General features: G+C 41.6%; 1 protein-coding gene across 7 annotated transcripts in view; it reads left to right on the top strand.

The window, feature by feature from the left end:
- The window catches only part of neo1a (neogenin 1a), a 186,552-nt gene that overhangs the window by 53,262 nt on the left and 106,893 nt on the right, over positions 1-26,397 (top strand). For all 7 annotated transcript variants that reach the window (XM_028587139.1, XM_028587047.1, XM_028586959.1 and 4 more), the window contains exon 2: positions 12,575-12,898. In XM_028587139.1, coding sequence (XP_028442940.1) covers positions 12,575-12,898 — 324 coding nt within the window. The remainder of the gene's footprint in view (positions 1-12,574; positions 12,899-26,397) is intronic.

Genomic DNA, 26,397 nt, shown 5'->3' with positions numbered 1-26,397 from the left:
TGTGAAAACAACAATAGTCAACACTACAATATCGTTGCGGTATCGCTATTGAGGTATTTGGTCAAAAATAGTGTGATATTTGATTTTCTCCATATCGCCCAGCCCTAATGTCAAGACGTTGGGGGTTTTCTTTTTCAGAGGGAAAATAAATTCTATCATTAATGCTCATATTATAATAATTGGCCAGTGTAATTGTCCATTAATGTTGGGACTTTAAAAGGGGGGGTGACTCAGCTTTCTTGTTGTAATTAGCAAGATTTTCAAGCAGATGCTTATCTCAACAAGGGGGAGGAATTGAGATAGTTTTGAAATGTTTTTTGTGTGTGTCTGGGGCTGGTAATTGGTAGCAAGCTTATCAGAGGCAGATTGGCCACACTTGAGCGCTCAAAGGAGCCTGAGTCAGAGACTGTGATCAACTGAACGGCTGCATGTGACCTCGAGTAGGTTTGTCCGATGCACACTGCGCTTTCATCCCCCATCTCTTCGTACCAGATGCTGTGCTTAACTGTTACCATCCTGTGAGGGAAATTGTACTGTTAAATTTTTTTTTCCTGCGTTTGAAAAAATAAATAAAAATGACAGCAGTCAAGGACGAAATAGGCCAAAGACCCAGACTTTGAAATCCAATACTGATAAATTGCTGGGTGTTTGACTTTGCAAGGCATACTGGATTATATTGATTTTCTTTTGTGTGTGTGTGTGTGTGTGTGTGTGTGTGTGTGTGTGTGTGTGTGTGTGTGTGTGTGTGTGTGTGTGTGTGTGTGTGTGTGAGATAGCAGAAAACCAGGGGCAAGAGAACGCAATATTGTGTTTCATTAAAAAATCTATAGGATATCTCATTACAGCCACATGATTTCTTTAATATCAGGGTTCGTGGGAATGGGGTGGAGCAGGTGGGTGGCAAGATGAATGTGCTTTCCTATCTCCGATGACTATCTCATCTGTTGTTGTTCATGGAGGAAAGGGGGAACTGGGCTCAATCTGCCCAGTATGTCGACTACTTCCTGTTCATGTTTGCCCACCGCCTGCTGATTTTTACAGCCGTATCAGGTAACTCATGCGTGGCGGAGCTAACTAAAAACCTCCCTAAAATCCCAAGGTCTAGAGTGAATTTGGGCATTTTTGCAATTATTGCACATTAGTGTAGAGCTGTAACAATTCCAAATGTGGCTGTACAATTAATTGTCTCCGAAATAATTGCGATTCACAAAATAATCGTCTCTTTCAGTCAAATTTTAAAAAATATATTTATTTACTTATTACCTTTTTAAACAAATTAAAGTTTTGGATGAATTCCAGGTTCATCTTTAGGTTATACTGTACCTCTGTCATGTGACCCCAAATAATGTACTAACACAAATACACAGCCTCCTTATTAGGGTTGGGCAACGATTCTGATTCCAATTCCGATTCTTCCTTTCGATTCCGGTTCTTATCGATTCTCGATTCCGATTCTTTGAGAGGTGGAGTTGAAACGGGTCACGTGCCTATTTTCACAAATAAGAGAAAAGTTTTATTTTGATTCAATGGTGGTCTGCAGTTTTACAGCTTTTTCAACGTAAAATAAAGCCACACTAGAGCGCTGTTTACTGTGCTCCAAGGCTGCAACACAACAAGCGCCCGGCTGCTACGGAAACCAAAACTTGCGCATATTAAATTTGGAACCTATGGTTAGCAATTATTTGCAGTGATACAAAGAACCCGCGATTACGTAAAGGAGTTGACAATTATGTAATAATTATTACAGGCCTACATTAGTGTCATCACTTCATTTTTATTTACTGTATACCACTGATATTTTACAGGCTAGTTCGGTCTTTGTTGAACACACCAAGCAGTGTGTGTTCACGGTACACCTCGCCTATACATAACTATTAATAATCTGAGCACGTCCCGCCAAAAGGCTTTCAAAACTAAACCGTGCTGTGTGCCGTTTCCTCGCGGTATTTTAAGTGCATCGTTTGTCTTAGCACCTGATGGGTTTTCTTGAGAGTTCGATTTGAAGAGCATCTCACTTAAACACAGCAGATAATAGCATCTGCTGCCACAGTGAGATTTTTTAGTGGGCTTTCTCCGTCAACCAGAAAAGGTTAGCTCCAATTCTCAAATCCTGACATTAAGCGATGGTTTTAACCTTTAGTCTGACTGCTCTGTGGGTACCCATTTAGCCCAAGAAATGTGCTGTTTCTTGCTTTTTCTTTCCAGTTATTCACCATGAGGCAGTGTTTTTGACGTTCTCGCACACTGTACTCGCGCACAATCTCTAAACCAGCTCTCACAGTATGCTCGTCTGTGTTGCTGTCGTCTCAGTAGGCCAATTCTTCAACATGGGCCTGTGGGGAGGCTGATAAGAAGGGGGAATTCGAGCCTCAATCAGTGCTGGTTAATTATCCCAACCAGGGGAGGTGAGAGAGTGTTCCCCGTATACCCAATCCCTCCTGGAGCTCGGTCTCCCTCTCAAACACACTCCTGTTGGACACCCTGTCTTGCATTCCATTCTTCAAATTTTATTTTCCCTGTTTGGGTGTATTTCTATTCTATGTATTTATGTTCAGCCATACTCAAAATAATGGAACAGACTAGCCATGTTTTGTCATTTTCCCCTCTGTGATCATTTGACACATCTGATGGCCTTTATTTTGTTGTTTTATTTATTCATTTACATCAGTCTTATGTCTCCTATGATGAGAGGGCTAACTTGGTAACATTTTCATTTACACATATAGTATAAACAATGGTTTGCTTTAGGGGTAATTGTAAAAATGTTCCTATTTACCCAGTAGGACAAACGCATGGATAGCCTTTGGCCACTGTATTTTTGTTATTTGGATTGTGTCAGTAGCTTAGCTTAGCCCAATTAGAATGTTTCAAGCTTAATTAAGAGTTATGCATTTGTGAAGTCTCTAATTCCATAATTAAAAACACATTTTGATTACATATATATCTTGTTTAAATGCGCTGCCATTGCAGATGAATACAAATATGCATATATCAAAAACATGGGTTCCAAATGTAATTGTTAATGTTGATGAAAAATGAATGCCCCAAAATGAGTGCAAGCGTGAATCATTCAGCATTGGAGGGCTATTTCTCTACTTTTCAGAGGATGTGATTTTCTTGCTCGCCATTCAATATGCTTTTCAAACTGCATGCAGGGAAAATAAAAAATAATCTTTTGAGTTCAACTGGCTTAGCCTAAGTAAGAAAAGCAGTATGATTCACCAAAAGCCAAGCCACCCTTCTACTTGTAATCTCTAGGCATGGCTTTTAACTTTTAAAATGCATAACCAATAGTTTGGGCTAGATCTGGTAGGGCACGGTGGGTCCTTCAGAAGCTGAGTGATGTCGGAGCTTTGCTCTTATTTGGGCCACTAGGATCCTAAATGTGGACAATGCCTAAGACTGCCCCCTCCCCCCATCATTATTACACTGTTTTAAATGCAGCAATTGAAGGAACTGAGAGCATTACATTTGACTGGAATTGTATTTTATATTATTTAATGTGAAAAATAGATACATGTATTGATTTATTTTGCCTAGTTCTTCAACTAACACTTATTTTACAATGCTTTAAGCTATTCGTTTTTTGATGCAATCGTTTTAGTCCATACAATGTATAAAACAAAGACCAATGCTGATCACAAACTTTCAGAATTGAGAGTGATGCCTTTAGATTGCTTATTTTGTCTGAACAAAAGTCAAAGAGCAGAGCACTGGATATTGTTATCTTACATCAGGGGTGTCAAACTCAACTTCCCTAAGGGCCACCCTAGAAAATGAGAATTGCATCAAGGGCCAGACATAGTTTGTTTTTATTTCATGGGAAAAGTAAAATATCTTTGACTGTATTATTGCACGTCTCTCACTTACAGTTTGGTCGACAAAAATGTCGAAGAAAATGCCAAAAACGTTTGGAAAAGGCTTCAAAGATGTTGGAAAAAAAAACATTGTGAAAAGTGACAAAATGTACTGTAGGTGGCCCAAAATGTATTGTGTACCGTAATGTATATAAGGGGCCGGATCAAAATTAGCAAGGGGCCGGATTTGGCCCGCGGGCCTAGAGTTTGACACGTGTGTCTTACATGCTGACCAGTTTATTCATTGCCTTTTAGTTGTTGAGCTGGTTTTATGTGGAACCCTGTGAGGAGCTGCAGCAAGAGTACTGTCGCCATGGTGGTCTTGGGTTGAGCTTGAGCCGTTGGCTGCAAAACCGGAAATTGTGTGTGTCTGTGTGTGTGTGTGTGTGTGTGTGTGTGTGTGTGTGTGTGGTTATTGGGAAAGAGTGATTAGGTACTCAATAATGACTGTTATACTTTTGCATAACAAACTAAATAGTAAGAGTGCCATGCCCTAATGAAAACCCATTGCACATGGTTGTTGAAATTTTCTAATTTGCCGGACTCTTCCATCTCAAAAGCATTTGCTAATCTTATTAACCAGCAGACCATTTGAGTAGGATTCTTTATCTCATTAAAGAGAGACTGACATTTGCATTAGAATGCAGTATTCAGGGAAACCAAAGCTGATGGCGTTGCAGTGACCCAGCCCCCGCCTGTGACCCTGTCATGTATTTCCTCTGGGCCTCCAGAGTTTGACAATGGCAGTGAGCAGACGGGATGACAGAAAACTGCGAGCTTGAAAAAATTGGATCCTTTCCTCTTTTAATCTGCCAGTTGAGTGGGTGCCAGCGCAGGACAGCCAGTGTGCACTAGGAGCCTCAGTCATTTTGTCCATCCCTTTATGGCTTGGCCTCAACCCCTCATTTCATCAACTGCTGTAAGGAACGCTGAGAATACCAGAATCGGTGGCTTGTGGCATCCTTGATCGTAGCTTCCTCCCTCGGGCATGTCAGACATTGTTCCTGGTGTCAACTCTTGAAAGAAATACGTGACCGACCACACTAACTCGAACAAAGTTATGTTACAAATCTGAAAGAGAGAGAGGCATTCTTCTGTCATTAGGAATGTTAACAATGTTAACTATTATTTACACATCAAATTAGGGCTGGGCAATATATTGATATTATATCGATATCGTGATATGAGACTAGATATCGTCGTAGATTTTGGATATCATAATATCGTAATATGGCATAAGTGTTGTCTTTTCCTGGTTTTAAAGGCTGCATTACAGTAAAGTGATGTCATTTTCTGAACTTACCAGACTGTTCTTGTCTGTTCTGTTATTTGCCTTTTCACCACTTAGACATTATATCCACATTACTGATGATTATTTATCTAAAATCTAAGTGTGAAGGTATTTTGTTAGAGCACCAATTGTCAACCCTGAAATATCGCCGTGATATCGATATCGAGGTATTTGGTCAAGAATATGGTGATATCTGACTTTCTCCATATCGCCCAGCCCTACATCAAATATAAAAAGTAATTCGAAAAAAGTTTGTTGCATGGTGAAAGAAAAATAGGCTACACAATTACTACCACTACTATTTCTTAACTGCTAGTTAACTTGCTAGTGCAAACTTGTAAGCTCTTTTTTGTTGTTGTTGCTCTGGCTCTCACGACTGACTGCTGAACGGCGCTTACAACGGCCAGCTGTAGTACGTGATACATGCCACTTTATCGATGAGGACTGGCGGGGTCAATCGGCCGTCCTACACGCAGAGAATGCCAGGCAGACCCACGGCTCGCAACCTCGCAGCTAAGCTAGTTGATGCAGTGTAGACAGGCTCACACATACGTACGTTGCGTATCTGCGGACAGCTCTTGTGGCCCGCCAGTCGCGTGAATGCGATTCCACACTGGGGGATTGGCTACTTGTGTCTACGATAATGCGCGCAAAATCGGCAGTTGCCTGCTTGTCGGTTCACGGTTACTGATTGGTTGGAACGTAGAAAACTAAAAAAATAATCTAAATTAGCATCCATCATTAAACATCTCCTTTACTTTAGTTTGTCATTGGGACTCATGGACTTTAATGGTTACCCTTCCAGCCTGAGATTCTGTCATTTCTCAAGACTCATTTTAAGAGATGATTGTCTTTCATAGCATTGAAAACACTAATCGGTCTTAATAAATCTGCCACCTTCACCTCTCTTTTCTATTACATAGTGATGAAATAGGTGTCGCCACTCAAAGCTGCACTTCTTTGACTCATTTCAAGTCAAGTGCCCAAAATTTCAATTTGAAGTAAATGAAAGGAAGCGAGCCAGCCGCCTCAACTTGCAGCCACTTTATAATAGAATCCTTAAGGAGACCTCTGTATTCGTCTTTTGATAAGAAAAGGACTCCTTTCCTTCTTTTTTTTCCCCCAAATAGATACATACCTCCCAAAAAAGAAAAAAAAGTTAGCTGTAGCTCCTTCTCCTGTTCTATTAAAAACACGTAGTCCCTTCACACTTGGTCTTAAGATCACTGTTATTTCCCTGAGGAATTTTTTGGTGACAGATGGGCTTTAGACGGGAGTTTGGAGCGATGGGAAGATGAAGGACTCTGCAGAGAAAGAGACACAGAATCAAGGTATAGAGATGAAGGAGATGGGGGGGAGGAGGGGGAGGAGGAGGAGTGTGGGAGTGAAGCAGAGACAAACATTTCCATTAGTGTCATTAAAGCGACTGAGGGCGGAAGGACAAACAGTGGAGGGATGGATGGATGGATGGATATGAGAGGCAGCAGCCCAGTGAATGAGGTGCTCTCAGGTTCATAACAAAGTGCCATGCCCCCCGCCTCTATCTTTACCTGCATGGAAGGTTCCCATTTATCTTTGATATTGTACTCTTGGCTTATTTTTTTCCTTAATAGTGAATGATCAGAGATCCGGTGACATATAATACAACAGGAATACAGAGCAAAGAGATTGAAAATTGTATTCCTACATAATAAGAATAACTGCATTTACATTTACCCTTTTGTGTAAGTACCATTTTACAATGGTTGTAAATGCCTGTCAAGTGTGTTTTTTTTTTTTCGGATTTCCTCGTCCCTAAGTCCTAGCCACAGAAGGGCCTCTGTTGTTGAAAATGGGACTGGTTTTGAGAGTGGTCTGCTCTGTCTCAAGAGCGGCTCAATAAGGAGGCTAGTCAATATGGCTGCTCTCGGGCGGTGGGTCAATGAGGGAGGAGGCTTCCTGCTGAGCCAAGGGTAGAATAGAAGAGAACAGGGGGTCTTTGTGTGCAGAGCATACCCTCACCCCACTCCTCTTTACTGCCTTTCCTGGGACATTACACCTAACATTGAGAGACTGTGTATTGGTCTGCAGGATACAGGTTGGTACTGAAAAGTACATTCATCCATGTCCTAGAATACACGTTACACAAGTGAGTTATCCACAGCTTTTTGTGTCAGGTTACTCAGGACATGACAGAGATGTTGCAAGCAGAACTATTTTGACATACATTCTGTGAGTTCGCACACACACACACACACACACACACACACACACACACACACACACACACACACACACACACACACACACACACACACACACACACACACACACACACACCTTACCTTGACAGCCCTGTAGCATCTGAAACATGCTTTCAACACTGGCTCATGGTGGGAAATACAGCACTAACTCAATGTCTCCATTCTCTCTCTCATCTGAGAGCAAAGGGAGGAGCTGTGAGGGAGAGAGGAAGGCAGCATATCGGGGCTCCGCCTTAAGCTGGGCTCCCAAACCTTTTATGACTGCTGAGCAAAGTGGATGTGGGACAGAGGTAACAGCCCATACTTATCAAGCAGACAGCCTCATTTTCTAACCCCTTGCTCTCCTCTCCCTCGTTGTCACTGGTTGCCCAGTATGGTGGTTCCTATTTCTCAAAGACAAATGGGGGGGCTCCCACACGGCTGGGCCTGAATAGATTAGACTACCCACACTGTAATGTGCTTTCTGACACCCCCTTACTACTTTAACTCTGCAGCTGTGTTGTTAAAAGCCTGCAGTGTTTCACTACGAATACGTTCTGGCATAAAGATGTGTGTTCTCCATTTCAACCTATAAAAAAAACATTTAACGGGAAATTAATTTTGTCCAGGTGTACTTTGCGTTACACACAGTCATCTGGCCAAGGGCTTCACAGTCGCAATATGGACTAGCGCAATATCCAAATCGCAGGGTGCCGCAATATTTGTTAATGGCAAAATGTGTGTCAAACCGTTCTGAATTAAATATTGTTGTCCTACAGACTGTTTGGTACAGATCCTTGCAAAAATCACACTATAATCATTTACATTTTTCACTTAAAATGAGAATTATGACACAAAAACGATCATTCCCTCCAATATCGTGAATCATATCGCAATTGCAATATCAGTCAAAAGCATGGCAATTAGATCTTTTCCTCCAGACCTGTGTATATTATTGATGACTATATTACAAGAACAAAATGTTTCTGTACAAGAGACAGCATTGCCTGTTGTTAAATTGACCAAATCTCCTTTTCATTACGTTCTGTTGCAGCAAAGTTTGGTTAGATATTTCCACCGCACTTTAATGACGTGTGGGAACATACGCTCTGTTGAGTTTTCACTCAACACTTCAGAAAACATCAAGAGAACACAGCTCGTTCTCAACGTGTTCATTTGAAGTTTTTTTCCCAGTCACAACCGCAACCTTGTTAGTTGCCAAAAGTAAACTTTTCCTTGGCTTTGACCTAAAAAGTTGAAGTCTGGTGATGCTTTTTGTCTTTTTGTAATTTGTTTGTTTTCAATCAAACGCTGCCGAGATCCTTGCTTCCTGCTGAGATGTTGGCCTTATTCAGCTCATTTAGCCTGCCTGCTTATCTTCCTCATACTCTTACAAGAACGACAGTTTGGGCTTGTTAACGTTTTTAATATTAACCGCAGACATGGTTTTCCAGTCTCGTTCTTTGGTGGAATTGCTTATGGTTGAAGTTCAGAGGCCTCTATTGATTGTTGTAATTCCTATGGGACCCAATAAACAGGTGCTAGAATTTTGGTATGTGCGCTCATACATCATTTTGAAACTGTACAAAGGTGAGGATTTTCCACACTGTGTAGACCTTGCAACCAGGATTGGGTTCTTGGATGAATCTATTCTGGGAAGCTTTTCTAATGATTTCTACTGCAGTTTCTCCACATGCAAACAATGGAAATGACATTTGGTTAACAATTTGGTATGAAATGAAAGCCTTTTGGCAGCTAATGTCGCTTCTCATCAAAATATTTGTTTAGTCTTCACGCAGTGGGTCCAACATTGATTACACTGTCCCACCTTCCAATCTTATTGGAGTTTGGACTTTGGCCATTACCAGGGGCATCGTTGTTTCACTTTTGTCTATGTTGGCAAGAGTGTTTGTCTGAATTCTTTCGAGGGAAATTATTATAGTAAGTAATAAGTGTAATTAAGCACAAACCGGCCCCTAAGCTTGCCATCAATCCCTCATACCCCCCCCCCACCCCCCCGGTTTATCTCCATCTCTAGTCCCATCTTCTTCTCTTTCCCCTGCCCTGCTGACAGTGGATGTTGTGTCTGCAACTGAAAACAGATGGTTGGCCATTTTGTTTGACAGTAGAGCTGAAAGCTAAGCCCTCCCCTACTGCTCATACGACGGGGATAAAAAGCTGCTGAAGGCGGCTGTTTTGGCTCTGATAGAATGCCGCAGGACCCTCAAGCCGATTTGGTTTTCTCCTCCGATAGAGAGCGGCTGAAGATGGTCTTTTGACTGGAAAAGAGCCAGGCTCGGGCCTGAAAGCTCTTGCCCAACCCACACACCCACTGTTCCAGCAGCGTAAAGCAGAGATGATTAAACATGCCGCGGTGCCTTGTCTCTGGTCTGCAGGAGAGACAAATTCTCCCCTCTGCTACTCCACTGTGGTCTCTCTCCATCTGTCATGTACGCCATCAGTAAAATACAATACGTGAGCTTAGAATTATAAGGTTCTATCTCCGTTTAGGGTAGTTCTGAGATATTGAGCATCAAAGTTTTTACATTCCAGCTATTTTGTGAGATGGAGATTTTATTAATAACTAACTAAGAAAATATGTTTTTACAAAAATAACACCACAAAGGCATTAATAAACACCTAAGGGATCAGATTATGTCAAAAACTCAATTTCGGCCAAAAGTGGCGATAGAACCTTATAATTCTAAGCTCACAATTTTCTGGTGTTGTCACATTCTGCCTAATATGTACACTAGGCCACTCTGAATGTATTGGTTTCCTGAAATCCGCTACTTACTTCAGTCTAATTTGAAACCACTCGCTTACTGCTAAGACTTGAAGTTGGAAATGTGTGTATTGTTGGCTTAGGACATGGAATATCTTATTTCTTACTGCTGTTTATTCACTTTAATCTCACATCTACTTCTGCCTGAAGGGATTTTCCAAATAAAATATTGTATGTATGAGCACTTGTTGTCTTTGAATCAGCAGATAATAAAGTTTGGTATCCTGAAATTTTGCTTTACTTTCTTAGGATCCAGTCTGTAGCTGCACATAAATCTGATTTGAAACTTGCCAGTTTAACAGTTTAACTTCTGTAAAAAACACAGTAGCAGTCATAAGAGGAATATAACTAAGATGTGTTTGTACATTTCGTTGTCTTTGATGAAGAGACCATGCTTATTAATCTGGCCTTGATACATCAGAAAGAGTAGCGAAGGTCCAACGCTGTCCATTGAGACACAATGACGGCACTATTTCCCCTTTCTCTATTCAAGTCTTGTTTATCATCAGGTTAGTGTAGAGACGATTGTACAGCATAGTTGGCATGCTGTTTTCGTACTTCTGTTCTCTAAAGTGGAAAATATCTTTTCAATTCAGTCATTTTCTGAAGTGTTTTGCTGTAATTGTTTGTGCTTTCAGGAGCACTGAGGACAAGCAGCCGTATTGCCGCTGTAATGGACCGCGCATCACGTTGCTTCTCTCTTTGGATCTCACACTAGGGACTTTGTGCCGCAGGATAGAGAAATTACCTTGTAGTAGTTAAATAGCTGAACCATTGACATAGCATCTCTCTTTCCTCTCTTTCCTGTCTTCCTCTCTTTCGGTCTCTTTCTGGTCTCGCTCTCCCCTGGAGACGTGCCATTTCCTTGGAAGAGAGCAGGCATATTTTAAACTGCATTTAACATTCCGCCACTTATTTCACTCCCTTCGCTGCATTATTAAAACACCTTCATACCCTCTTAATTATTTTTCTAGCTCTCCTTCATCCCTGCAGAACTGATAATTGGTGTTATTTATCTAAACAATACCACCGTGTGACTCTTAGGGTGGGAGCGCTTGAATAATGGATGAGGACAAATGCAAAGCAATTGCACTTACTCTGACTTTGGCACTATCCATGTCAGTGCAATGTTGCCATTTATGCTCGAGGAAGGAAATGGCAACAGCGTTCCAAAGTGTTTACTCCTTTGCTGTACTCTCTACTTATAATAAAGAAAGGCGTGATATTAACTTGCCAGGGAGGCTAGACTGGGTTAAATTTATCAGTTCCTCTCGTCCAATTCCAGCGGGGCCTGTGGTTTCGTAATGAAAAGCCTCTTGGAGTCTCTGGGGTAGACCGAGGCACAGTGGCTGAAAAGATGGAATGAACGAAAAGATGTTTTGCTTCGCAAACATTTCATTCAGTGTTTAGGGCACTTGGAGTCCTGTAATGTCCTTTCATTTCAGCCACCAGCACACTTTTATGTGAGTGGGTAATAAAATGTTACATTGAAGTCAACGATGTCATTTTGCAGTCACTTGTTGTGCTGTTGAACCCAAAAAGCAGCTTCAGCAGTGGTCCCGTGTTTCCCAGAGTGATAGTCATGAGTCATCTGCTTTTGGAATGAATGTAAAACCATTTTTTAGTTCCAGCAGTTACATACACATGGCCCAGTGCTACGTTTAGTAGCCTAACGCATCACAACAGGTCATCGTGAAGCTTTTTCAGATAACAGCATCTGCAGCAAAGCTTAAAATGTACACTTCCCCCCGCTAGTGGAAAGTTGACAAAATGCTGGTATAACGATAAAATCAATTGGCATCAGCTGCAGTGACCCAGCAGCAGATCAGTTGTTGGATAGTCTATATCGACGACGTTTCCTTTCCGGGATTGTTCAGGTGCCGCGGGAATTCCGCCGGATGTCCCTAATTTTCGGCCGGATGTCCGTCACATTCGGCTTCCTTTGTGTTGGCATTTTAAACTCTGGTGGATTTCTGAGGACTACGTTTAACTGCAGGGTAAATCCAGATAGCTAGCTAGACTATCTGTCCAATCTGAGTTTTCTCTTGCCCCGACTAAAACAACTTTTGAACATGAACGCGTTCGACCAAAATAGGTTCCTTAACGAAGCTATTTTGCAGAGGCACCGTTGCCTGTCCGGCGCTTAGTGCCGCCCAAGACATATGTGATTGGTTTAAAAAGAAATGCCAATAAAACCTGAGCATGTTTTTCCTCCCATCCCTGAATGTTGTGTGTTCTTGCCAGACCCTCCTCCGCAGCGCAGTGGAGAGAGTTCTGGCAATGCGAGACTAGTTGTTGGGACACCAACAAGAATTGAATTGGCCGCTCAGGTCCAGGTGGTCCTGTTCTGAACATTTAAATAGTGAAGAGCATCCAGCTAATACCTCTGCTCTCCCCCTCTCCCGTTGTTGTCCTCCAGGTTCAGCAGCGCAGCCCTTCAGCCCCTTCTGGTTCACTGTGGAGCCCCAGGACACACTGGCCATTCGGGGCAGCTCTGCACTGCTCAACTGCTCGGCCCACAGCGACGCAGCCACGCCGGCTCGCATAGAGTGGAAGAAAGATGGCACCTTCATGAGCCTGGTTTCGGACGAGAGACGAAACATACTTCCCGACGGCTCGCTGTTCTTCATCCACGTGGTCCACTCTAAGCACAATAAACCGGACGAGGGCACCTATCAGTGCGTTGCCACCATCGACAACCTAGGATCCATTTCCAGCCAGACGGCCCGTCTCTCAGTAGCAGGTAAGGGCTGCCACGTTTATGTCTTGAACACCATGGTTAAAAATTAAGCTTTTTATGTTGTAGTGATTGGTTTTTGTTTTTGTTTTTTTGGACCATTCAACATTCCCCCCCCTCAGATTATGGGAAGGGTTGAGATAAGTGACTTTACCAATTCTGCATGCACACCAGCAAAGGCTTTACACGCCCATCGCACATCTACACAAGTGTTTCCTCTGGTGCCGGCTGATGAGACCTCTGTCAATGTTCATGTATGTACAGTACATGCCTGATAAGTGAAAACCTGTGTACGGGCTAATTGACCTCAACAAATTCCCAGTTCAGCTCTTCCCAGCTCTCACCTTTAAAGTGCTCATATTATGCTCATTTTCAGGTTCATAATTGTAATTTGAGATTGTATTAGAATAGGTTTACATGGTTTAATTTTCAAAAAAACACCATATTTTTGTTCTTTTAGCTACAGAGTGAGACCTCTCAACTTCTGTAACATCTTTATGTCAGTCGCACATGCGCAGTAGCTAGTTAAGGATTACATGAGCTAGCTAGCTAGTTTCTCCAACTTTGGCCTGTACAAGGCAGGATTAGCCGGGAGACTTCTTCTAAACGAGGGCGCACGTCCATCTTTGTGTGGAATACCTGCAGAACAGGGACATGTAAGTAGTTCTACACAATTTATTTTGTAGATTAGGATGAATTTGTGTGTGTTGTATCTGTGTTTTGCCATTGAGAACGAGCTAGCATGCAAACGGTTAGCCCCCTAGGCCCCTCGTTTCGGCTAGTGATGTAGAAAGCCGTGCGGATTTTGAACAGCTCACCTGGAGACTGAAGGCAGGATACATTCAGGAACCGTATCTCACTCAAAACAGCATGGATGTTTTTTTTTTTCTCAAAGTGTGTATGCGTGTGGAAGAACCAGAGATACAAAATAACACCCAAAATCCCAGAAAAAGTGATTTTTTTCATAATATTGGCACTTTAAGGCCCTGACACACCAAGCCGATAATCGTCCGTCGGACAGTCTGGCGAGGTCGGTGACTTGAGTCTGTTCGGTGTCCTGAGGGGCCGTCGGCCTTCATTTTGGCCGACCTGACTTGCTGGGTTGGAGGGCGGGCAGTCGGACTTGATGACCAATATGATTGGTGGAGTGCTAACCCGGAAATGGCGAGCGGGATGAGTGACAAACGCCTCTCAATATCTGACGAAAATCTTTTAAACTTACCTTTGTTGATCTGAACAACAATAACTGAATATACCCGTGTGGGTGTGTGTAAAAGAAGGTAGGAAGGAAGAACAATAGTAAATGAGAAGTAAAAGTGGTATGCAAAATGCACATTGTACAGCATAGAAAGCAAAGATGAGATAAATACTATTTAAAGAACAAGTCATCACCTCTTTGTTACATCTTATCGGTTTCAATTTTTTAACAAACCGTGTAAGACCATGCAATATAAAAGATTTCTTTCTTTAACCATTTCTTTGACATGTTTGCTACTCCGCGGCTACACTGCAGATACACACACCCACACCACGTTCAGGTTCTTTAGTTGCTCTGCCGTGTTGATTGTGTTTTTGTCCTTGAATTGCTCAGCCATTTGTACTTTCTCTTCCATCATACAATCCTTCACCTTGCTGGAGCCTGAATGCATTGCCCTACTGGATCAATGCTTGTAAAAGGGTCCTTTTTTTCCCCCCATCACTAGTCCTACAATGTGACCTTGTTCAGTTTAGCAACAGCAAGTGACGTGGGATTATTAGGTGTTTTGAGTCGAGTCGCGCCCCCGGAATTCAATTTGCAGATGGAGGGAGCCACAGAATGCGTTTATTGTGTGCTTTCTGCTCAGCAGTGCTCTGCCAGATTTAAGTCGCTCAAGAGAGGCCTCTTGTTGACAATGGGATAGTACAGTATAAGCCTCTCTGATACGGAGTGCCTGTGCGAAGTTACCGCCTCGCTGTGATTCTGTTTCTTCTCATAGGCTTTTGAATTACAAGTTAATGAGGCAGTACATTATCGGAGAGAGACTGCGAATATTTAGTTTTGAGTTTGGGTTGTCTAACCGCATGTGTGACAGGATTCTCAGACACTATTTGTCTTGACAAAACTTAGCATACAGTATGGACACTACATACAGAACATTACCAAATAAAAAGTATTTAACTGTGATATCATAAGACACCAGTGGCCCAGCGTTGACACTTTTGAGAGATGATTCATTTTTAGACTGCAGTCCGGGGTTAGAATTTGAACTAATGTGTAAGACCCTGGAGTTGGATTTGGGAGATGATATATATTTACTTGTTTCTTTGCCACAGCTGCCTCACGTATTGCTTATCCAGCAGCAACAGAGATATGTGCTTGGTGTAATAACCAACAGACAATATGCTTTGTATTAACACATGCTTTAGCCGTTTTCAGCCTTAACACAACATATTATAATGTTGATGTGATAGTAGTAGATAATTAGTGTCTGGTGTTTGTGTGTGTGTGTGTGTGTGTGTGTGTGTGTGTGTGTGTGTGTGTGTGTGTGTGTGTGTGTGTGTGTGTGTGGCTGCCATAGCTTGTTCTGAGTCTGCCTGACCCTGTGGTCGCAATGGCAATTCTCCTGACTTTAATCAAAAACAGATAAATTGTACACACTAAAGAAAAAAGAACACAGGACAAGAGTTTGTGTGTTTTTTTTGTTTTTTTTTAGTGTATGTGTGACATTAGTAATTGTCCATGTGCTTGCATGCGTGTGTTTATCTTCAAGTCTTTTCAACCGTAGCTGGGCAGTGGACAATCCATCTGTCCCGCCCATTCATCAATACCCGTCACTGAAGTTGCATCGACGTATGATGCAGAGGGGACTTGTTTAGCTCCTGTGCCAAGATGAGTTTTGCTATCAGACAACCTCAAGAGCCAGTGGGATCTGCCTGGGTCAACCATGATGGGATGTTAGATTCAATCAATTTCTACTTGAAAATGGGAGCAGGTGAAATCTGTCAGCTATTACACACACGCACACACACACACACACACACACACGGACACGCACACTGGCACACTTTTCACATGGAATTTCGTTGACGTAAAAGCTTAAACCTTTGTGCACCTACGCACACAAGTGTTGAAAACATTAAGCTATTGCATTTCTGGTTCTACTTGCACACATACACACACACATGCACAACCACTGATGTATCTCCAGCTGGCTGGCAGGTGGCCAATAAAAAAGGTTAATTGCAGTGTAGAGAGAGCAGGCCATTAGGCCCCCATCAGACCCAGGAACGATGGTGCAGGCGGGGGGCGGAGTGGGCGTGACCTCTCAGATGTAATGATGGCATGAGTCACGGATGGCTAGCGTGCCAGAGAGCAAATCTGACAAGTACCGGGGCAATATCTGAGATTGATTCGCGAGGAAACGTGCGGCTCATTCTTCTGAAGGAAGCGCCTCCACTTCCACACATCACGGCGCTTTGCTCCTCACAGAATTGCTGATGTTTGAATGAACAGTGCGTGAATGATAAGTTAATTTAATCAGTAAGTCGACCGACCTCAACTTTTAGCATCAATACATCATCAAAATACATGCTGGATATAACATCTCGTGAAAATTTGCTTTCTTTTGTCAACTTAACATCACTGTACACTGGATATTTAGGGTTTATTTCCTGTCTGACGGTTCGTTTGTTAAGCAAAAATGTCAAATATTGGATGATTCTAGGTTCTCACATGTGAAGCTTTTCTTTACCTTTTTATTATAGTAAATTGAACATCTTTGGATTTGGACTATTGGTCGGATGAAAAGATGACTTCTGAAAACTGCACAAGTCTGGGAAACGTGGACGGACATTGATGTTTTATAGGCCAAATAAGTAATTGATTGATTAATGAATTTATCATTCAAACAATTGTTTGTTGCAGCCCCATGCACTACCGTGGCTGTAACAATGTACTAACGATGTAATCAATGAATGGATTTAATTAAAGTTAAAAAAAAATTCATTAAAATATCATTGATAGAACAATCGATTATGGAAAGAAGATAATTAGTGCAGTTTAACGTCAAAACCTCAAATTTGTTGGTAAAGCCTTGATGATTTTTGAATTAATTGACTTCCCATTACTATGCAGTCTAATGAGATGAATATTTAATTTGTATGCTCTGTGACACACACACACTATATACAGTGGGGGAAATAAGTATTTGACCCCTTGCTGATTTTGCAGGTTTGCCCACTTACAAAGAATGCAAAAATCTACAATTTTAATCATATGTACATTCTAACAGTGAAAGACAGAATCCCAAAGAAAATTCCAGAAAATCACATCATATGAATTTATTAAAATTGATAACCATCTGATGAGGAAAAACAAGTATTTGACCCCCTGGACAAACAGCATGTTAATATTTTGTAGAAAAGCCATTATTGGCCAGCACAGATGTCAAACGGTTTTTATAGTTGGTGACAAGGTTTGTGCACATTTCGGCAGGGATGTTGGCCCACTCCATCCCTGCAGAGCCTGTACATGTTTCTTCTTGAGCAGGGGGACCTTGCGTGCGCTGCAGGATTTCAATCCATGACGGCGTAGTGTGTTACCAACCGTTTCTTTTGTAACTGTGGTCCCAGCTGCCTTCAGTTGATTCATCAGTTCCCCCCTTGTGGTTTTGGGATGATTCCTCACCGTTCGCATGATCAGGGACACCCCACGAGGCAAGATCTTGTGTGGAGGCCCAGACCGAGGGAGGTTGGCGGTGGTGTGGTGCTTCTTCCATTTCCTGATAACTGCACCGACAGTTGATCTTTTCTCTCCAAGTTGCTTTCCGATTCTCTTGTAGCCCATCCCAGCCTTGTGCAGATCAACAATCTTGTCCCTGATGTCCATAGAAAGCTCTTTGGTCTTGCCCATGGTGGTGATGTTGGATGCTGGTTGTTTGGGTGTTGACAGGTGTCTTTTATACAGGTAACGAGGTGAGGCAGGTGTATTTGATGTAGATAATTGGTTCGGATTGGGGCTGTGTCTTAAAGAAAGACTAACTGGCTTGTAGGAGCCAGAATACTTGCTGTTTGTCCAGGGGGTCAAATACTTGTTTTTCCTCATCAGATGGTTATCAATTTTAATAAATTCATATGATGTGATTTTCTGGAATTTTCTTTGGGATTCTGTCTTTCACTGTTAGAATGTACATATGATTAAAATTGTAGTTTTTTGCATTCTTTGTAAGTGGGCAAACTTGCAAAATCAGCAAGGGGTCAAATACTTATTTCCCCCACTGTATATATATATATATATATATATATATATATACACACACACACACACACACACACACACACAGTACAGGCCAAAAGTTTGGACACACCTTCTCTATCAATGCGTTTCCTTTTTATTTTCATGACTATTTACATTGTAGATTCTCACTGAAGGCATCAAAACTATGAATGACCACATATGGAATTATGTACTTAACAAAAAAGTATAACTGAAAACATGTCTTATATTTTAGATTCTTCAAAGTAGCCACCCTTTGCTTTTTTATTAATAAGGGAAACAATTCCACTAATTAACCCTGACAAAGCACACCTGTGAAGTGAAAACCATTTCAGGTGACTACATCATGAAGCTCATTGAGAGAACACCAAGGGTTTGCAGAGTTATCAAAAAAAGAGACATGTTTTCAGTTATTTCAGTACATAATTCCATATGTGTTCATTCATAGATTTGATGCCTTCAGTGAGAATCTACAATGTAAATAGTCATGAAAATAAAGAAACACATTGAATGAGAAGGTGTGTCCAAACTTTTGGCCTGTACTGTGTGTGTGTATGTATATATATATATATATATATATGGTTCTCCATATTGCCCAGCTTTGAAGTGTCTCCCTGCCTTATGTTTCCTCTTTGCTCTTGCTTTGTCATCCAGTCTGCCTCTGTGTGTTTTATCCTGTGTGTGTGCACAGTCAGATACTGTGGAAACACAAGCAGACTCAGAAGAAAGCGAGGGGGAGTGGGGCCCAATCTTATGTATTCAGTTTGAGTCCCTGTAAGAGAAAAGGAGGGGGGAGAAAAAGTATAGGGGCGGAGAGCGAGCGAGCGATATACAGCAGTGATGGCCAGGACACGGAGCGAGACGCGAGTAATGAGAAATCCCATCTTAACTGTCTGCTGTTCTCCCACACAGCCGACCCTCCTCCCCCTGGTACGCTTTGAACTCCTCCTTAAGAATTGCTTGAGGTGAGCCCCACCTCACCCTCACTGAACAGGGAAACCCCCAAAAGAGAAAATAGAGAATTAGTTTAGCCCTTTCTCTCTCTCTCCCTCCCTCCCACTATCTTGCGGTCTCTTTGTTTTCCTTTCTGACCTCTCAGTATGTAGATGAGACCATTCTCTATTCAAATATATTACCTTTTTTGTTTTGTTTTATCTGCTGCTCTCTGTTTTTCTGTTTTCTTCCTCCCTCACCTATAGGCGACTGTGGTTTATTGAGATAACCAAAGCCACTTATCTCTTTGCTTTGATATCAGGTTTCACTGAAATCTAATTTCTCCCTCCCCACAGTAGTAGAAATTATACACTGAACACCAACACTCTTCATGTGTCATGTGTGTCACCTCACATTTAAGCATGCTCATCCTGAGCATAGAGGCGGACGCCCTTTGAAGGATTTAGGGGAGTCGGCAGATTCTTTAATCCCTTTTTTTGATGTATTTTAATCTGTTTTTGTTGTGCGTGTTTTTTTTGGGGGGGGGGTTGCACCCCCAAGGACATGACAGCTTGAAAATGTGGAAAAATACGATTGCGTCACTTTTACATGGATAGCCCTTTGTGGTACTGTCGGAGACATTTTGTAGGACATACAGTTGATTAATTAAGTTGGCATCTTAACACATATTGTGAATAATCAAACGTCAGCTATGTTTTCACAACAATGAAATGAATGTCAACCAAACACGGATAAAGACATACAGTTGGGATAAAACACCCTAAGGGTCCACATGAGGTGACTCAGATGAACAAAATGGAAACGCTGCAAGAGAACGTGAACCCATATGTAGTGTCATATACAGTTATTATCTAGTGTTTAGTTGGATAAAGTTTTGAACAATTACAGAACAATGATTCAAAGCACAGAACAAAGCACAGTCACTCTTTAGATCTTTAAGGTGGAATGTTGTATCGCTCTTCCGTGCTTTGACAAACTAACACATGTACTGTGTACTATCTTTTTGCTAGCTAAATGTAATCTGTCTGATAAACCCTGCCAGCATGGACCAAGTTATATATCCTAAAGCTCATCATTCAGTTTTTCTTGCGACTGTGTTAAAGGACAATTCTGGCGCAAAATGTGTTAATAACATAATGTGTACCGAGTCGAACGTTCTCTGGGATCTGTTTTCATGCTAATCGAATGCGTTTCTACCTTTTAAACAAGCTACCGCAAACCGGTGGTTAGCTGCTAACGCTAGCTTTCGGGGCAGAGGGTAAATCGCTATTTTATACCACTAACAAGGCTCAAAATAGCACCACACTTCAACGGTAGCGTAATGAGGACGAATGCGGAGCAACCAGTAACCAGTAACATGGCTCAAACACAGCAATCGTGATTCGACTGCTCAGGACTGTTTTCCAAGATGGCACCCTCATGTCAACATGAACGCTACGGTCTTTATAATCTATCTTTTTAATAAACTGTCTGTACACTTACAAAGTTCTCAATGCTTCGGTTTACATGTAGGGTTCCTCATTATGCTACCGTTGAAGTGTGGTGCTATTTTGAGCCTTGTTAGTGGTATAAAATAGCGATTTACCCTCTGCCCCGAAAGCTAGCGTTAGCAGCTAACCACCGGTTTGCAGTAGCTGGTTTAAAGCTAGAGACTCATTCGATTAGCATGAAAACCGATCCCAGAGAAAAGTCGACTCGGTACACATATGTTATTAAAGGTCCCACGACATGGTGCTCTTTGGATGCTTTTATATAGACCTTAGTGGTCCCCTAATACTGTATCTGAAGTTTCTTTTATATAGACCTTAGTGGTCCCCTAATACTGTATCTGAAGTCTCTTTTATATAGACCTTAGTGGTCCCCTAATACTGTATATGAAGTCTCTTTTATATAGACCTTAGTGGTCCCCTAATACTGTATATGAAGTCTCTTTTATATAGACCTTAGTGGTCCCCTAATACTGTATCTGAAGTCTCTTTTATATAGACCTTAGTGGTCCCCTAATACTGTATATGAAGTCTCTTTTATATAGACCTTAGTGGTCCCCTAATACTGTATCTGAAGTCTCTTTTATATAGGCCTTAGTGGTCCCCTAATACTGTATCTGAAGTCTCTTTTATATAGACCTTAGTGGTCCCCTAATGCTGTATCTGAAGTCTCTTTTATATAGACCTTAGTGGTCCCCTAATACTGTATCTGAAGTCTCTTTTATATAGACCTTAGTGGTCCCCTAATACTGTATATGAAGTCTCTTTCCCGAAATTCAGAAGAATGAACTTTTATTGAACTGACCCTGATATCAGCCAGTTCCTTTGGTGCGCTTAGTCCATGTCACCTTGTGTCATTAAACTCACCCTGATTAAAAACACACACACACCCACACACACCCCCAGAGAGAGAGAGAACAACCAAACGTTTATCTCAACGGCTGATCTGGTTCCAACGGAGATAAAGCCCAATCTGATGATGTCTGACCACTCACTGAGCTGCATGCATTCATCCTACTTATCTTTTCACACTACCAAATACGTACTGCTACTACTGCTTTTTCATTTCTCACTCTTTCTCCCTTGTCTTGTTCTCTTTATCCTTTCTCTCACTGAATCAACTTCCTGTCCTTTCTTTTTTAACTACTTTACTACACCTCTCTCAGCCCTCTATTTTCTCTTTATTATCCTTTCAGCCCTCCACCTCTCTACTACTCTAACACACACACACACACACACACACACACACACACACACACACACACACACACACACACACACACACGTTTAGCAGTTCCACAGTGGCTGCACCCAAATCATAGAGTGCCAAAATGGAAAACAAACCGTAATAAATCTCAAAAACAACAAAAAAAACATCTCTCTCGTTATCAAAGGAACCCCATGTCATTGTTTTCCTCTTAAAAATGTAATCTTTGTTTGTGAGTGTGTGCATGTGAGTGTCATCTATACCATAGACAGTTAAGGAAATGGACAAAGAGACGCCGTAGACTTCCGCTGAGACCAGTGAAGGAAATTAGAAGCTCTTTTTCCGGTGATGGCTGAGCGTTACTGCGCAGCTGCAAACTGAGCTTGACGACGTAGATGTGACGTGAGCAACCTGTCTGAAAGTTGTAAGTCTTCTGGTAGCTGTGCCAAGAGAAATCTCAACCATTCCCAATCTTGCAGAGAAGGAGAGCGTAGGTATATGTAAGGAGATAACATAGACACACGCTAATTATTGCTAAAATGCTAGTTAACGTTAGTAAAACTTAAACAGCTAATGTAAGTCGAAACTGCCTGCGAGCTTATCCTGACTGTACGGTAATTTCTCTACTGTGCGACAGAAAGTCACGTGGATATGACACAATTGTTAGCCTATTATTACAAAAACATCTGCTACGGAGCCATGACGTGAGATACAAGGTAATGGAGCCTTTTATACATTGTTGTGTTTCTTTAGAAATAATCAATGGACAAATAGAGTATTTAAACGCTTCAGATGTGAAGTTATTCGCTGTCGAAGTCACGCCAAAATGAATGGGAGTCAATGGAATGCTAACAGCAGGTGATGGCTTCTTAGCCTATGAACCTCTCCATAGGAGATACGCTTTTTTCAGACGCTCGCTTACCCCCTTGATCTATACACACCGAGTTGGCTAAATATAAAAAAAAACTATTTTTTTCCTGTCCTGCTTTCACATTTCATCCATAATAAGTCGACCTTTTTACACCCATAGTAAACTATGCTCTAACAAAACAATCTCCTCCCTTTTTAATCTGAAAATGAAACCACTTTGTTGTAGTTTGGTTGGGGGAAATCTGTTTAAACACAATTTAAAAACAAATAAGTGATACTCAATATAAGTGATTATGGAAAGCAGAAGATGACTAAATGGAGGTTTAACTGGCTGACACCAAGTGAAGTAACAAAGTTTTCTGGCCAGCTTGCTGCCAAGGTATTGCATTAATACACATTTTTGTTGTTGTGTGGAAAGATAAAAACATAGCTCAAAATGGCAGCATAGATTCTGGTAGTTTCCAAATGTACACAGCATTTTAAGATTTACGGTACGGACTTTAGTGAAGACATTACCTTAGCCAAGCCCATGGCACGTTTGCAAGTGCAGGTGCTTCCCCCTCATGACCAATCAAGTGCTGCTTTGCTGCTGAGTGCCGGGGTCGTCGCTATGATGAATGGCTCTGACCCGGAAATAGGGCCAGGGTCACAGTGGTGTTCCATTACCCTGATTCCCATCTGTCTTTGGCTCATGTGAGGAGGGATGGAAGCAACAAGACGGGAGCAGCTGTAGATAAAGCGGGAGAAGAGCGACTGCTGCAAACCCGCACTTCTACGGAGGTGCATTAATCATACGTTGAGGTGAAAAATGAAAACGTTCAGCCACCCTTGGAGCACAAGCAATGAAAAAGTAAAATAAGTAAAATGCTGTTTAAAAAAAAAAATGAAAAGAAGAAGAAAGAACTGTGTATTTGAGCTGTTGTAGCCAGCTGCAGAGACAAGGCTGTAAAGCGGACAGAGAAACGGGACTCGGCTGAGAAAATATGATGTGGGAAGTCTTGGTTGAGGATGTGGCTGTAATGAAAGCTACATCTTTTTCTCTCTCTGGGGGACGGTGGCAGGAGAAAAGCGTCGGCAGGGAGTCTGTTGGGCTGGAGGTAGATGACAGCCTCCATTTTACGTGTATTCACTGACTGATTAGGTCCTCTGGGTAGGTGGATAGTCTGATGGAGACAGCCCCTATCTCTACTCTCCAGACACCTCGGTGTGTGTGTGTGTGTGTGTGTGTGTGTGTGTGTGTGTGTGTGTGTGTGTGTGTGTGTGTGTGTGTGTGTGTGTGTGTGTGTGCGTGGGAATGTACACCCATGCGTTTCATTGTCTTTGTATGTTTCTAGAATTCTTCCACTGTATGTGACATGTCATCTTGTAACACATTCAGATTGTAAATTCAAAGTTAAGCACAAGTGCAACATTGTTTATACACAAATTACCAGCTTCAACACAAGCTGTAACTTTCTGCCTTTGTTGCAGGCTAACATTGCACTTACAACATTGAAACCCAGCCAGGTTACTGCTAAATCATGATTTGATGTACTTTAAACTAGGGCTGGGCGATATATCGATATTAAAAATATATCGATATATTTTTAAATGAGATATGGAATTAGACCATATCGCATATATCGATATAGTTCAAATGTGATCCTTGCTCCCATAGATATATACACAGATGTCGCCTTGAGGTTCTAAACATACGTCAAAACCGCCGCCATCTTGGAACAGGGGTGCGAAGCATTCAGATCAACGCTAAAGATGCCGGACTTTTGTACTGCTTAATTATGTTCGATAGAGGAAATGAAAAGAACAAACAGCAATGAATAACATTTAACAGGTGACAATGTGTTTTATGATTATGTATGCCGCCTTCGACCAGCAACCTGAGCTCCGGCGGCAGCGGGAGGCGGAGAGCTCCGGGCCGGCCGCAGCGTCTCTTCCCCGGAAAAACACAGCTTTGCCTCGCTGCTGCGCTGGTCCCCGCTGATCCAAATCGGACCAGCCAAAGACAGAGTGGTGATCGGTAGGATCTTACACGTAGTCCAGGACGACCTGTATGTCGATATCGGGCGGAAAAGTTCCACTAAGTTTGCCGGGCGGCAGGCGGACGGAGAGAAGCTACAGCGGGGCAGCAGAGACCGTCTGCAGCTGCAGGATCTGGAGCTCAGTGCCCGTTAAAATGACATGTAACGCATAAATACATACAGAAATAAATAGTGGAGGAATGAGCCTGGACATTTCAGTCTGTTTTAAACTTCACCTTGAAGCAGAAACTCTTAGTTCAGAAGGGTGAAGTTTCCGTTTGGACTCAGATCTGTGAACCGATCATAATAAATATTCTTTGTATTAACACATTAATTAGTTTCTTTGTTTTGTAGTCGATAGTTCATCTTTTAGTTTACTTAAGTGGAAGCAGTATCAAGTGGAAGAATGGGACTATAAACCTAGGCTTACAGGCATGAGGCATTACATTTTGAACAAAGTAGATTATATTAATATCAAAAGCTTAATTGACCTTTGGAACGAATCACAAATATGGAGCTTTGATTTCAAAAAAGGTACTCCTGTTATACAGTATTTAGGTTTACATTTTATTGTTATTTGAACAGCTGAGCATTTAATCATGAACCAGGTGAAGAAACCGGTTTATTATTTATTTGATTTTGCAACTGTCTCTATGAAACTACTTGTGACATGTCATATTTGATTTTGGCTTTGACTGAACATTTGCTCTCACTTTGCGGAAAAAAATATCGGGATATATATCGTATATCGATATTCAGCCAAAATATATCGGGATATGACTTTTGGTCCATATCGCCCAGCCCTACTTTAAACTGAATTTTTGTTTAAATCTCTTTTTAAAATAGCGCCCTGCAATGTTGATTTTACAGTAGAGATTCACCAGGGTGGACAATGTGTTTTGTGATTTCATTTATTTGGTCACCATATGAAACATTCATGTTAAGGCCTGCTCTACAATCATGTGCTATTATCTTCACTTTTTAGAATAGCTCAACGTATGGCCAAGAGGGCCAGAAATGGCTAATGTAACACTAACGCTAAGCGCTGTTAGGCCTCTGTAAAACTCAAGGCTGCAGACCCAGGTCAGATTTCCCATGTTGACCCAATTCACACCAACTACAAACGCAGGTCTTTACCTAGGTTGTGGCTCGGTGTGAAAAGGTGTATAAGGCCACTGCAGATATTAACCCCTCGGTAGGGGTAGGGCTGTAATGCTTGCTGGATCCTTTCATCTGCAACGATGTTTGCCCTTCGTCAGTTGTATGGTGTACTGTACGGCGCCATTTTGCAGGCTGCCATTTATAGAAATTTGTGGCTAGTGAATAAAAGAATTGAGGTTGCAATTGACTGACTGATAGATAGATAGATAGATAGAGATACTTTATTAATCCCGAAGGAAATTAAGGTGTCCAATAGCTTATACACATATACACACACACATAGGCACACAGACATATGACATCCACGTACACATACATACTACAAAAATACAAAGGAAGATATCAATAATGTGCCCTTAAAGTAAAATTAGATTGTAGCAAAAAAAATGCAGAAAGGTGCAATGGTAACATAGTGTAAGAGAGTTTCAGTGCAAGTACATTGTCAGTGCAAGTTCTCTATCTACTCAAGTACAACAGGCTACACAATATATTAAAAATAGAATAATCATTACTTAACTATACATAGATTTGTGCATGAATAGGTTCTGAGCATG

Source organism: Perca flavescens, chromosome 1 (assembly GCF_004354835.1).
Source record: "Perca flavescens isolate YP-PL-M2 chromosome 1, PFLA_1.0, whole genome shotgun sequence".
In the NCBI taxonomy this organism is placed as follows: Eukaryota; Metazoa; Chordata; class Actinopteri; order Perciformes; family Percidae; genus Perca; species Perca flavescens.
The sequence above is the reverse complement of the archived record's forward strand: the minus strand, read 5'-3'. Positions and strand labels throughout refer to the sequence as shown.